This window comes from Osmerus eperlanus, chromosome 17, assembly GCF_963692335.1.
Source record: "Osmerus eperlanus chromosome 17, fOsmEpe2.1, whole genome shotgun sequence".
Taxonomy (NCBI): Eukaryota; Metazoa; Chordata; class Actinopteri; order Osmeriformes; family Osmeridae; genus Osmerus; species Osmerus eperlanus.
Genome location: NC_085034.1, coordinates 5,666,951 through 5,682,045, shown reverse-complemented (window position 1 = coordinate 5,682,045; position 15,095 = coordinate 5,666,951). Strand labels below are relative to the sequence as shown.

General features: G+C 48.4%; 1 protein-coding gene across 2 annotated transcripts in view; it reads right to left on the bottom strand.

Moving 5' to 3' along the window:
• pawr (PRKC, apoptosis, WT1, regulator) overlaps positions 1-15,095 on the bottom strand; it is a 44,717-nt gene that overhangs the window by 4,116 nt on the left and 25,506 nt on the right. For both annotated transcript variants that reach the window (XM_062482923.1, XM_062482924.1), the window contains exons 3-6: positions 12,134-12,247; positions 5,069-5,103; positions 1,552-1,672; positions 432-536 (exon numbers count right to left, since the gene is read on the bottom strand). In XM_062482923.1, the coding sequence (XP_062338907.1) occupies positions 432-536; positions 1,552-1,672; positions 5,069-5,103; positions 12,134-12,247 (375 nt within the window). The remainder of the gene's footprint in view (positions 1-431; positions 537-1,551; positions 1,673-5,068; positions 5,104-12,133; positions 12,248-15,095) is intronic.

The window sequence follows — 15,095 nt, the reverse complement described above, 5'->3', positions numbered from 1 at the left end:
GCTTCACAATATCAAGCTGATTGGCTCCAGATAGAAAGATGGGAATGCGTTAGTGGGCTTCTACACACACAGCTGCGAGGCCACTCGCTGGCCCCGGGTCCCTCTGCCTCTCTGTGCTCTGCTAGAGCACATCGCTGTGTCAACATGACACCGGCTCTGTCAGCCACAGCTGAATAGCAACGTCCTCTGTGGGAGAGACAGGTGAGCAGGCAGGGCTGACGGCCAGCTTTGTGTTTTCAAACACAGACTCACTGGGAGGACAGAAGAAGCGCCTACTCACCACACCATCTTTTGGTGAAGCAAATTGTTCCGGATGCTCTGAGACATGGATTAGAGGTACGCATGGATGAACAAACCAAAAGGGTGAATATGAAGCGTTCAGGTGGGGTTGTTGATTAACTCTTCTCTCATCGGGGCGAGGCGAGACTTACTCTGTTGAGCAGGTCGATCTCTTCCCTTAGCTTGTCGATGAGGTCGTCTTTGTCCTGGTGGGCCTTCGCTAGCTTGTCATTCTCCTGCCTCTCCATGGCCAGCTCCTGAACACACACACACACACAATTACCTCTGTTAAAAGGCTTTGTTGTTGTTCAACAGACAAGGAACACTCGTTAAGGTCACCTAGGAGACTAGAAGGGCCGGTGCTAGTACGGGCTGAGGAAGGAGAGAGACAGAATGAGAGGATGCATAACGGTGGGAGCGGCAGTAATGTACACAGAATTATTTATTTAATCTGCCTTTCTGGCTAAACCATCCCTCTACAATTGAGAAGCCAGAACCGGTGTCCAAGGAAACGCATCTACTGTAACGACAAGAAAACATAAGCCTTGATGTGGTTGATTGTCCAAAGCAGTATTTATCTGATCCAATGTTGAGTAGCGTAAGTAACCCGAGCTTCAAAGCATCAATCGCATTATTAAGATGGACGCCGCCGTAATGGGATATCACGAAAACGTAAGCATGCAGCACATGCCTCTGCAACTGGATAAAACCGTAACATCAGTCAAACACGACAAACAGCCAGGTAAAAAAAAGGCCTGTAACGCAACACGTTGGAGACAGAAACCTAAACAGATGGACCAGCATAGCAGTCCATCACGCTGAGAGAGAGCCGGGGCTCCCGGCAGTGGGGCCAGGTTAAAGCAGCCGTCCCTCCCGCTTCCTCCCGGACTGGCCCTGACATTTAACAATGAAAAGTGATGGGAGCAGAGCTGAGCGAACCGGGGTGTTCATAAACTCTGAAGGAGGAACTGGACAGCTAGGCTAGTGTGGGGCTAGGAGACAGGTTAGGAGACAGGTTATGAGACAGGTTAGGAGACAGGTTAGGAGACAGGACACAGTAGAAACCGGTGGTGTATGTGCACTAGTAGATTGAAGTACACCAGTAGATGTTACTACACTGCTAAAGGAGGACCAGATATGATCCTTACCCTGACCCATACAGACTAACATGTGTATGCTCCACGCTAGAGCTGCTGTCTGTTTGGTCCCTTCTATGTGCAAGCAGCAGTAACAGTGAGGTGGCTAGGCTCCAGCAGAGCAGGCAGCAGCTACCTTCTCCAGGTCCTCCAGCCTTCTCTCCAGGCCTCCGGGGGCTGCAGCCTCTCGCCCGGGGCGGCTGTGGCGCTGTCGGCTGTTTCCCCCAGACTCCTCCTCGGAGCCGGGCCCTGAGGAGCTGAACACACACACACACACACACACAGAGGCAGGCACACACACACACACACACGTAGTTAGGGAGACGCTTACTGATTGTCAATAGCGGAAAATACTGCATTAAGCTAAAAGCTGTTTCTGACCATTAGGACTGAAGCCCTGGCTACACAATGGACTTCTAATAGACTGACTCTTAAGGCCTGAAAATAAGTGTTTTATCCATTAAAAAAAAACTTTTCATCACTCTGCAGTGTTCATGTCAGCACCCCCTGCCTCTAAGCTCCATTAGCACACAAAAGCTGTCAAAAGTTTCTTCTCGCCACTTGAGCAGAGATGGGGGGGGAGGGAGAAATGAAAAGCTTAAAAAATATGTGTCCATCTCGAAACACTGAGGGACTGGAGAGAGCGGGAATTGGCATCCATTCTTTTCACGTCACGGACAAACAATGTGGTCCTGTTCGTCAGCTGGTGAGGAGAAATGCTGCGAGGGGGGCGAGGTGTGCAGTGTTGACCCGCTCTCCGTCTTGCTCTGTCCTGAGGACAGCTCAGGGGCACCCAAGGACCGGAGGAACCAATGTTCCTAGCTGATTTATTTCAGTATTTACTGATTTGGGCACAGCTCAGTCATTTTATCGGAACCGAAGAGGATTGTGCTTGGCCTTTTCCCTCACTTTGGGAATTTAGTTCCTTGGCTGCAGGCTCTGGGCTGCAGAAAAATTCTTAAAAAGCAACAGTAAAAAGAGTGCGAAAGAGAGAGAGAGAGAGAGAGAGTGTGAAGTTCGTTTTTCCTCATTCTAGTTTTTGAAAAGTATGACATTCTATCATGCCTGTGTCTGAAAGAACATTCTGAAGCGCCCATTTCCCCTTATGAAAGCGAAGACGACTTTGAAAAAAAACCGTCTCAAATGGGAGCCTGCTTCAGCGCAAGTCCGAGTGAAAGCCCACAATGGCCACCTGGAAGGCGACAACCACTCCAGCCGTCCACCTGTGGATCACCTCATTCAGCTCGGCTTCACAAGTCCTGACTTGTCACTCATCGCGCACGCACGCTCAAGCAGGCCCATGAACACGGACTGGAACATACACAGACACGCACAGACAGCCTGACTCTTCGGCTCTTTGACATTTACCAAAGCCCATTAAGATTACTTTCATTCCTTTTCAAAGCTAAACAGCGCAGTGCCAGCTGGTTCTGATCGAGAGGAAGAGGTTGAACCGCTCTCCAGGGCGCTTGCCCACACCCAGAGCGAGTGCATTTCCTTCCTCTCTCTTGTGAAGGCTACTTGGAGGCCACACCTCCCTCGTAGACACACACACCACACTCAGCAGTACATCTGTGCTGGGGAACATGGACCCCCAACTCTGGTGCTGACCTTTGTCAATCCCCCCGCCCCCCCCCCCCCCCCCCCCCCAACCCCCTCCAGAGCAGAAGGTTGCAACATCACGTGTTCTGTTTACACACGCTCGCAGACACACACACACACACACAACCTTAAGTCTCTCGTAGGCTTTCAGCATCTGTTGTCACCCGTGCTAAACAGCCCACTCTGGCCTATTAGCAACCCGCTGTGAGAATGAGAGGAAGAAAAAAGAAACACAAAGCGCAAAAAGAGGGAGACAGCCACCGAGAGACGGAGAGAAAGAGAGACTGAGAAAGAGAGGGAGCGAGAGAGACACAGAGAAACAGGAGCAGAAATACAGAGAGCGAGAGCGACAGAGCGAGAGCGAAGCCAGTGATCAGCTCAGCTGAGCCCCAGCAGGTGGGCAGAGAAGACAGAGCCAGCACCAGACTGTACACTCCGTACCATCCTGGTCACCAGCACCAGACTGTACACTCCGTACCATCCTGGTCACCAGCACCAGACTGTACACTCCGTACCATCCTGGTCACCAGCACCAGACTGTACACTCCGTACCATCCTGGTCACCAGCACCAGACTGTACACTCCGTACCATCCTGGTCACCAGCACCAGACTGTACACTCCGTACCATCCTGGTCACCAGCACCAGACTGTACACTCCGTACCATCCTGGTCACCAGCACCAGACTGTACACTCCGTACCATCCTGGTCACCAGCACCCAGGCGCCAGGTCTGGATGAGCGCTGAATCATGTCCCACCAACACAGTCCAGATCATGTTGATGGTCTAATCCCTGCAACCACAACTCCAACCAAACAAGGCAAGCGAGACAGGAAAGAGGACAAACCGCAACACTCTCCTGATGTTTCAGCTTTGACGGGACAATAAGTGGCCCCTACCCATGCCCACTAGCCCACACAAGCTACCCATCCCCACCAGCTACCCATCCCCACTAGCCCCCACCAGCTACCCATCCTCATTAGCCCCCACCAGCTACCCATCCTCATTAGCCCCCACCAGCTACCCATGCCCACTAGCCCACACCAGCTACCCATCCCCACCAGCTACCCATCCCCACTAGCCCCCACCAGCTACCCATCCCCACCAGCTACCCATGCCCACTAGCCCACACCAGCTACCCATGCAAGCTATCCCACACCCGCTATACCAGCTATCCCATGCCAGCTATCCCATGCCCCCTTGCAGCCTTGTGGTGCCCACCTGGCATCCTCTCCGCTCCAGTTCACCGGACTGTCCAACTGTGGCCACGCCAGCCAATCGCAGGCCGGCGTAATTGCTTGGCCAGATTGAGAGCGTCAGCTGGTGGCCCTGGCCTATATTCCGCCTCGACTCAACAAGCGCTTGGTGGTCATTGTCTCATGCTAATGACAACGAGGAGGAGAGGGGCATCAAAACTCCAGATTGTTCTTTGAAAGTGTTGCAGTGAAGGGAATGCGGTTCCATTGGAGCACAAATAATTCACTTCTACAAGAGACAGAAATGGCTTTGGCGGTGCTGTGTAATACGTGTCAATCAGATAAGTTGTGCGGGTTGTGAGAATAGGAAATGGGCTGCAATCAGAGACATTTATTACCATATCGACTTTGATTGAACTTAAAGTCAGATGCTGCAGTATATGCGGCTGGTTTTGATCCAGCCTTTCAAATGAACTGCCACAGACCTTTTGGAGCAAATCACCTCATTTTCGCCAGGGCGCCCACCAACGACTAGAATGACAGTTTAAGGAAAATGTCTGCTGGCGTCCAGCTGACACCAAGACAGGAGCGTGCTTACTGAAGCTGCCTTGTCATTTCTGACCATTATTGGTCAGAAACGACATTTCTGACCAGTCTGCTTGACTGGTAGTGCCCGGACACACATGCACACACGCACGCACAAGCTCACATATTCCAGTTTCAAGAAACTAAAATGAACAGACGTGTTTGTGTGGATGTACGAGAGTCATTAATGACCCAAATCGGTGCAATTCATCCCTTAGCACGTAACACATAAGGCTTTCTGGATGGTGATTGTGAGGGATGGGTCTCCTACCTCTTCTGACGACTGCTCCCGGACCTTGGAGTGTCCTGGAACAACAAGGCAGAAGAGTTGTGTCAGTCCACAGAGAATGTTGTTGTTGGAGAACAATCTTACAAACAGAAGGCGTGTTTCTGAAGTGGTTTTCAGTTTGTAATTTAATACAAATATGTTTAACAAATCAAATACTAAGAATAGGGTTAGTGGAAAATATCTATCAAATAAGAATATAAACAAACATGTGGACCATAAAAACTGAATGACAACCCAGCAACATGATTTAGCAGAAATACACCTGGAATAGCCATTCCTGACCAGCCTGCAGGTTGTATATAAACATTGAGCTTGAGTCTCTGCTGTTAAGCTGATATATAGGTATTCTGTCTGAGTTTAATAGCTTAGCTAGACCCTGATAGCCCAGAGTGATGCACCGCAATATCCTTCTGCAACCCCAGGTGAGGACGTTAATCATAACCCCCTCCATTATTGAATAATCTAATGGTTGCTTAGGTCTATACCTAGGTGGTAATGCCCCCAAAGATTTCCTTTGAGAAGAGAGCAACTTCATCTGAAAAGCAGGTCAGTTCCTCAGAGGTGCTATGCTCTAGTGTGTGTGTGTGCACGTCTATACTCTGCGCTCAGGGCTGACACTGGAACATTTCTAGTTTGATGGCGATCCCCTGCCCTCCTTCCTTCCTTCCTTCCTTCCTTCCATCACTCTGAGCCAGGCTATAGGGGAGGGCCATTCTCCCCGTCTGCTTCCCAGGATGCCTCGCCTGGCTTCCTGACATCCCGTCCGTTCCCCCGGTGCTGTCCTGAGCCCTCTGTGTGAACGGGTTCCGTCCTCATCTGGCCTCTGGGACCAGCAGCTTCCCTGGGACGCTTGTCAGATAGAGGACAGGGCATGTCTGGTAAGACGGCTGGAGGATGGAGGAAGAGGGATGGAGGATAGAGGGATGCTCGATGACAGGCCATGTAGGATGGATGACGGGGGCAGGCCCAGGGTGTCCGTGTCATCCCTGTGTGGCTGTACTGTGGGATAACCACTTCGAATAGGGTTCCAAACTCCACGGATACCACCCTTTCCCCCTCCCCTATCAGACATAGGTGTGAGTCACAACATACAAAACCCTCTGAGCTAGCGGTTATGTGTTCCATAAACTATGAAGAAGAATGTGAGGCTGGCTCCAAAGTGACGGGGGAGGACAACTTTGTGGTGTTGGTGGCGCTTCAGGAGAGCTTTGCTGACTTCATCAAGGATTAGGGCTTACTGTGATGACAATGTCTCACATGACTGTCCATGAGGATGACGACTTAGTGCTGGGTGTTAGGGCCGGATGCTAATGGCAGCAAAGTGACAGGACTGGAGACAGTAGATTTGAGGGGAGAGAGGGAGATGAGAGAGAGAGCTGAGAGAGCGAGAAATAGAGGAAGGGAAGTTTGGAGAAAAGCCCTAAAACCGAAGTAATGAGACGTTCTTAGGATTTAAGGCCTTCATTATCTGATCACACAGCACTGGTAGCTCCACACTTAAAAGAAACCCATCTATATTTAAACTGCAAAACCTGTTTTAAAAAAATAGAGCACAGTATAGGACACACAAGATTGGCTGTCTAAATGCAAATATGTACCATAATATGTTTGGAAAGATAGCAGGTACATCACCAAGAAGCCCTCACCTATACCAGCACCAGCTGTATGCTCAGCCCAGCTCCTCAGAGTACAGTCATGTCCTTGTTTCAGGTGTAGTTAATGCTCATCTACACCATAGACCAAATACATCAGGGGTGAGTCCTTTCTTAGGAATTTACAGCAAAACCATGATTTTTGAGCGAAATAAAGGTGCTGTGGAGATTAGATTAGCTAAATCCTTGCTGTTGAGATGTAATCAAGGCTAAAGGTGGTTCCTGGAGGTTTTTTTACACTTGCGTTCTCTTGTATATTTTAGTACGTGTGTGTGAGTGTGAGTGTGAGTGTGAGTGTGAGTGTGAGTGTGAGAGAGAGAGAGAGAGAGAGAGAGAGAGACAGAGAGACAGAGAGACAGAGAGACAGAGAGAGAGAGAGAGAGAGAGCATGTTATTGAACATATTACATGTAGAATAACATGAACATGTTATTCTACAGTGTCTGTGTTGATCTGACCAACTGTGGGCAATACATTCAAGAATGCAAGGGAGCTCTGACAGTTGTAAAGAGAGGAGAGAGAGAGAGAACCACCATACCTTTTCAGCCTTCCTCTCGAACTTCAGCACATCAGTGTGCCCACTGCTGTGCTTCAGAGAAATCATCTAAGCATGTGGACGGTCTGTTGTGTAGGTTAACACCATTCGAATTCTGCCTCTTTAGCAGGGGTGCATTATGGGACTCGTGACTCTATTCATCATGCTTGAGCTCACTTGACAGCTCCCATAATAGGCATCGTAGCAGCCTCGATTACAGAGGACACACGGCACAACATAGACAACACTCACACTGACTACTGGATCTACTCTCATAAGGAACTGCTGAACTGAATCAAATACGATAAAATCGGGAATACATTATCACAACAGTGCCAAGTCTGGAACCTTGGAATAGAATAGAGACTTTAATGCATTGGAAACTGAGTTTACATTGCGGCAGGGTTGCAGTAGCTGTGCGTTCTGTTCTATGGAGCTGTTCTGTCAAGACTGGTGGAGAGGTTGTTCACCACAGCGCTGGGCTCGTTTGACCAGTAGACTGTGGTCGCAGCCCACTGCTGACTCGAGACAAACAAGAGCTGTGTCATATCAATCCCTATCTGACTGAGTGTGTCTGGTGTGTGTGTGTGTGTGTGTGTGTGTGTGTGTGTGAGTGCGTGCGTGCGTGCGTGCGTGTGTGTGGGGGGGCTCTCAGCTTTTGTGAATTTGACAGTGTAACCCAGTAAAAAAGGACCAGGTTACAAATTATTTGTTATTTTGAATGGTTAAATCTAAAGGTTGATTATAGCAAAATATTTCATTTGTAACTAACAAGTATTTAGAATAAGCCAATCACGTTTTAGAAATGTAATGATGAGCACTTGACCGTATGCCAATCAGCTCACGGTGTGATGTAGGCTCACTCCCCACGCTTGAGGTGGACGAACGTGAGCACGCAGAAAAAAGCAGTTGAAACGAAGAGTGAAAGCTGAAATCTGAAACGTGAACCAAGACAAGTGATATACATGTTTTATTCATTTAATAATAAGTAGTGTACATTATACTATCTTGACAAAAGATAAGAGAAGTATAAAGAAAAGAACTGCGTAGTTTATTCAGGGATTTGGTGAGTGGGAATTAATGTGTTGCTAGCTAGTTCATCATAGCTTTTGCTAGCTATTTCGTTGCTATGTCTAAGTTAGCCTGCTCGGTGTGTTAGCCAGGCTAGCCATTGTTCACACCACGTGCAATTTTATTCCACGTGCGTTTAGTCGTTTTAATGTTACATTTTCTGTAATGCCTAGACCAGTTTACTATCTTACTAGTTCGACAGTAGTTTTCAAGAATATCCTTTTTGAATATATGTCTTCTGATCCTGTTGTAAAACAGGTTGGGTCTTTTGTGAGTGTAAGGAGTGTAGGATTCCGTTCCAAGGATGGCGAGCCGCCCGACATAAGGATAGAGAAAAGACGAAGATTGCATGCGAAGATTCCTATTTCCTCGGAAGGGACTGCCTTAAAAACTATTGTACTCCGGTGTGGTAGGAATCTATACCAACCACAATTGCACCACATAGTGCAACAAACCATGAGTATTTTCATTACGATACTCCACATCACTCATGTGAAGTTAAATGACAATGATTGTCATAGTCTAGTCATTGTTGTGTTCTTTGTGAATTGAAGTATTGTGTTTTTGTGACATCTAGATTTATTTTGTTTATTTCAATTTGGTAAGAACAGCTAATGTATTTGTCTGCGGACAGGATATGTGGCCAGTATCCTTGTTCACAGTAACTGTACATGTAAATTGTAATTGAGTGATACATTACTCAACATCCTTGGTTTAATTAAGGTTATTTTATTTTCTTTAAAGGGGAAACAAGGAACAATACATGCTTTCATACACTAAAGTCGAACCTTGTTGAGTCATCATTATTCACATTTTAAGGCTCTGTGGTAGAACCTAGGCTGAATAGTTGAGACTTTAGATCTATCTTTAAGAAGTTCCATCAGGTACTTCTATAAGTGTTACAACAGCCCATTAAAAAATTGTAAGTCTCTAAAGGCATGCCTTATAAAAGTCCAACAATAGATGCCTTCTGGATTCTAACACACTGCCAAAAACCCTGTGCTGCAAAAGTTTAACCCATCTCGCTCCACAAAGCCGATAAAAGATGGCTATCTTACTGGATACCCTGAGACGCTCCATTCTTGATGTGTCCTTTATATACAAGACTATGATTGACATTTGAGAAGGTGGGGGAAACGAATTCAGCTGGAACAGCGGAGTACATGACCTACTTTTGCCGACCGAAAACTAGTAAAGGACAAATATTACTCTGGGTGACTTGGTTTATGTGCCTGTAAGCTTTGGTCAACATAGGTGAGAACCTGTTCAAATATTTTGACAGGTAAAACTACTAAACTTTTGAAAGTCTTTGCAAACAGTGCTCAGCTGAGAGGAAAGCAGGGTTTATTCAGGAGAATTCCCTGGCTGGTAAGCGATCGCCTGACGCTTTTGGACTGAAAGGTGCAAATTAAAAATGCAAATGAGAGTTGTCAAGAAGTGTTGGATGTCACCACAAAAGTGTGTATATGTGTGCGTGTATGTGTGTGAGCGAGAGAGAGAAAAAAAAACGGAAATAAAGAGCAGACAGAAAGAAAGACAGCAAGAGACAGAATAAAGGATCATACTCAGGTGTAACACATTTTATCTTTGCATAGGAGCAAGAGAGAGAGTTTATTAAGGGCGTGCACACACACACACAGGGATGAGCAGAGACAAGAGGCACCAGAACCACCCCCCTGTACACAGTGATCAGCGGACCAAGCGTCACATTAAAAGCAGATGATGAGGTGGAATGTTCCAGAAGGTTCCAGTCTGTCTCTGATACAGCTCCAGGATCATGGAAAGTGTTTTCATTGCACAGCTCCACTTACCCTAGAGAGCATGACTGAGAGAAGGCCTGATAACCAGGACCACATGAGGGGCCCCCAGAGAACTCCAAAGACAGAGAGACAGATACAGAGAGACAGAGACGGTGTGTGTGCGCTGATTGTCTAAATGAGCAGGTACACAGAGATGCTGGAGAGCTAGCCATTGTCAGACAGGCCTCACTGTTGTCACACACACACGCAGGCTAGCCAACACAATCAGCAAACATCCTCATCACACAGTGTCCCGACAGGCTGAAAACTGAGTACCTTCATGAGCAGTGAAACGAGAAGCAGAGTAAAATTGCACTTGGCTCACAGGGAGACAAAAGGGAGGAGGAAAACACAGCAGTTCTTATCAAAAGACCCACAGTTCGAGCACTTCTCTTTTAGCCGGAGGGCACACAGGTCCACAGGCACACTTCAAAAGACCTCCTCTGACATGAACACCCCAACATGTAGATGTTTCAGTCCAATATTTGGAGTCATCCAGACATCTTGATAGCAGGGGAGAAGCTAACAGGCCTCACATGGTTCTCTCTGGGTAGAAGTATTTTACATCAGACCAACATAGCAACTGCTTGTCTACTCTGATGAACGGCCCGGGGTAAAACGGCACATTTCTAGGATGCTCCGTCTCCACAGATGTGTGTCTGACAGCTACACAGTTAAAACCTCCCCCTCTCCTTGTCCATATTTCTCTCTTTCCCCACCTCACTCTCCCCTTCCCTCTCCATTTCCCATACCCCTCTCGCTCTCTCTCTCTCTTTTCCCCTCGCCATCTTTCTCTACCTCCTCTCTTTTTCCCCCTCTCCATCTTTTCTCTCCCCTCCCTCTTTTTCCATCTCCATCTTTCTCTCCCCTCCTCTTTTTGATTGGCGCAACAGCTACTGTAGCCTCACCGCTAAGACCACCAGCAGCAGATCTGCCTGGCGTGTGTGACGACAGTTGGATCAGGGGGAGACGTGGTGTGGTTCGAGGTGAAGCCCCCACATCTGGTTCCAGTTAAAAGGTCTCCCCTGCAGTGAGTCTACCCAGGATGGGCTTCACCATGCCTGGGTCGAAATGTACGGCTGACCAGGTTTCTAGGATGTGGTGGACGTGAAGACAACTCAATATTTTAGGCCTGACTGTAGTACAGGAAAGAGAAGGTGGATCATCGCAACAGCGAAGCAGATACCTGCGTGTCACGTTCACACGGTGCTGGTAGGAGGACCTTTCTATTCATGTCGTGTTTATGAGTACGCATCATCCAGGAAAGCTCACTTTGTCTAAATAAATGGTTCCAGCCTCACACCAGACAACAGAGACGTGATGTACTCCAGAATCCCTGCACATCGTGTGTGTATGTGTGTGTGTGTGCTCACAATACTTTGTGCGTGTGTGTTAAATTTAACAGCACTTGTTTTAAAAATAAATGGTCCAGACTGAGGAGTGTGTGTATGATCCCAGCCAAGCGCCAGGGGCATATGCTTAGAACGCCGCTAATGTAATGGAGATAGATAGTTTTGTAGGTGATGATTGCATTTGTACTTCGACACAGCTTGCTGGCTGTGAGGGTGTTTCGGTGCCTGCTGCTTGTCTTTAAGGCAGCCCTGCTCCAGGATTTCTGTCTGGCCAACAGTGCCTCAACTCGGCAGCTTGGAGGTAACTCAGCTGCGGCTCTGCTACACAGGAGCCAGATTGAGGACTAGGCATGCACGGACATCGCCGCGAGGAAATCTACCCTGCACGACACATTTTATAACTGCACTAGGTGGTAGATGGTCAGTTCAAATATTCATGTCAGGAATGCTAATAGATACTATATCATATCATTGATAGATTGTGTATTCACTTAGCTTTCATCCAAAGTATCATGGTACATAGGAGACTTGAACCTCGGACCTCTTGATGTTTGGGTACATGCTCTACCACTGAGCTATACCCATCCCAGATAAGAAGCCTTCATTGGTGGTCATAGGTCAGGGGACCCGCACCCTCACCTGTAATAGGTGGGCAGCCCCGGGGTCGGTCATGGCCTCGTTCTGGACCGTGTTGTGCTGCGTGATATCCACGTCCTTCTTTACTCCGTCATCATCATCCAGCTCATCCAAACTCTGAGAGGGGAGAGAGAGAGAGATAAAGACAGGGAAAGAAAGGGAGAAAAAGTTAGAGAGAAAAAGAGAGAAAGAGTTAGAGAGAAAGAAAGGAGAGAGAGAGAGAAAGAAAGAAAGAAAGAAAGAAAGAGAGAGACAGGGGTGGAAAAAGGCAGAGACATGATCATTCATGGAGAATAAGACATTGAGTTGATGCCCGGTGACAGCCGGGGTCATTCTCACAGTCACCGTGGTAACCTCCGTCGAGACACATCCAGGGCCCACACCCTCCTCTCCTAATCCTCTTAGGAAATGATCGCACTCATTTCCCAGAAGCCCTGGGGAGCACTGACGCCACAGGCTGGTAGCGCACTGAGGCGCAGGCAAGCGAGGACAGCCTGGGAAGGGACCTTTCACCTCCTTGCCCAGTCAACACACAGCAGGCCTGGTGACTGGGCGGAATGTACCAGCAAACTCTGAGTAAACATCGCTGTGACGTAGGTCTGCGTATGTGTGTCTGTGTGTGTGTATTTGTGGCATGCCTCTGATCTCAGCCTCATCTTGAAATATACAATACTGAATGAATACATATTTTTACATTTAGTCATTTAGCAGACACTCTTATCCAGAGCTTATCCAGATTTTTGCCTTCAAACTTTCATTACTTTCTTGTAAAAGTAGTGAATAGAGTGCGAAGAAATAAAAGTACTAAATATCAGTGAGGAAAATACGATGCACTCCTAGATAAATAGCTCTACTTTGCCACAGTCAACTGGATGGCAGGTCTGTGTAAAAGAAAGACAGGCTCCGACTGGAATGGCCCAGAGACCAGTCTTTCCTGTCTCGCGCTGTAGGGCGAACAAAAGCTGGCTGCTGAGTAGGCCCTTGAATGGTAAAAATAGCCTTACAGGGCCAACAAGGAATGTAGTCATTTACAAAGACTTTCCTGCCAAGCAGTTTATCAGCTCTCCAGGGGAAAAAAAGTCAACCTCCTTTCTCCCCTGCTCCAGCTTTGACTGATGCTCACGCTAACTGCTAACCCTCTGGTCTCTGACACTATCTCCATTTCTCTTTTTCGGTCTCTCCATCTCTCCCTTTCTCCCTCTCAGTCTCTCTCCATCTCTCAACCCATCTCTCTCTCTGACACACACACACACCAAGTCAAACACCATTTAAACACCCATACTGAGCAGCTCATTAGAGCATTGTCAGTTTCCCTGCAGTCTGAGGTGCCTCTGGGCGCTGACACGCTGCAGTGATCCAGCTGACCCGTGGAGAGGAATGTCTGACATGGTTCAACACCATGTCCCCTCTGCAAGAACCCCACTGTACAATACTAGAACCAGTGCGCCAGTATTCACCCCAGAGGGCCAGTCCACACATACCAGAGGGCCAGGCTTGCCAAGTCAGGGCGAGAGGTCAGGGGTGAAGAACTAAACACAGATAACAAACAATCGACAAGGGAGGCCAGGAGTCCCACAGAACACAGAAGTCTGTATCAACAGGAAGTTTGATGACTAGACATGCAGCCACGCAGTTAACCAGAGTCCTTCGCAGCCTCTCAAATCTGGAATTAGAATTTCTCGTGTGTTTATGTTGGAAATGAATGCCGGTCCTTCTCACCCACTATTGTTTGAACATGGCCATGTGTTTCTCGTATTCCCTTTAAAAGTAGCAGAGATTTCAACGCATCCATATATGGGAGTTTTTCTCCCCCAAACGCCAAAAAAAAGATTGTGTTTCCCTGCCGAGCCAATCTCCTAACACTCCAGAGGCTAAAGAGGGAGAGATCGACCTCTGTTTGTCTCCATGCCTGGCCATAATCAATCTAAGGGAACAGGGAATGATTAGGAAGTTGGAGTGGTCATTGTACCACTCCAAGGTACAATGACTCACGAAGTAAGTCGGCAAGGAACACCGTGACCTTCAGCCACAACCTGACTGCATCTTCCAGCCGAAGCCCAGGAGATACAACACAGCTAATGTCCAGCAGTCACCATCACCCAGACAAGCGGTGCCCATCAACATGGAAGTGGAAACGTCCGTTTGGCCCCGGGACGCAAGTGGTATGTATCCGCCGGTCGAGGGGTCTCGGACAAAGTGACAAAGACGCGCGCCTGAACACAGGGAGAGGAAACGGGGGAGTGAGGTCGGAAGAGAAGTGGTCGACTCCCAGAATTCCTCTCCCCTTCCTGTTTACGGTGGAGGCAGCGTGGGCCGAGCGGGGTGGAGGCGCGGGAGGCCTCTGGAGAGAGCTTACGGGAGGGTGAATCGTGGCGGGCCTCACTGGAGCCCGTCCATCACAGAGGGGGAAGAAAGTGAACTTAAGAAGCGACATCTGGGGGCTTACCGTCACGTCTGCTAGGAATGCGGCTGTGAGTGCGCGTGCGCGCCAACGCGTGTACGTGCGTGCGCCAATGTGCGTGTGGAAAAATCTGTCCTTCTTCCATCTATCATTCTAAGAACTCATCTGTGGCAGTAGGAATTAGCAACACGTCTGACCTGCTCCGAGCGGACAGACTCCCCAGAGCAGTGGAAGCTTCGTGTTGAGGGACCTTTTGAGGAATGATATGTGCGTACACCGTGTTCCTTATCTAGTCCTGAACGAGACGACATGTTCAAGGCAGAACAAACACCGATACGGTCTGCGGCTCCAAAGCCAAAGCTGAATAAGTGAGGGGTCAAATGCCTCGCATGCCCTTCCTCAACACTCATCACCGCGCCATTAAGGCCAACCCCCCCCCCCCCCCCCCTCTCTCTCTCTCACCTCAGAAAGGTTCCGTTCCACCTGGTCGGGGAGGCGCTGGCGCTGTCCGCGTGCCAGCGCCCTGTCCACTTACCGCTCGGATTTATGACTAAACAAGCAGAG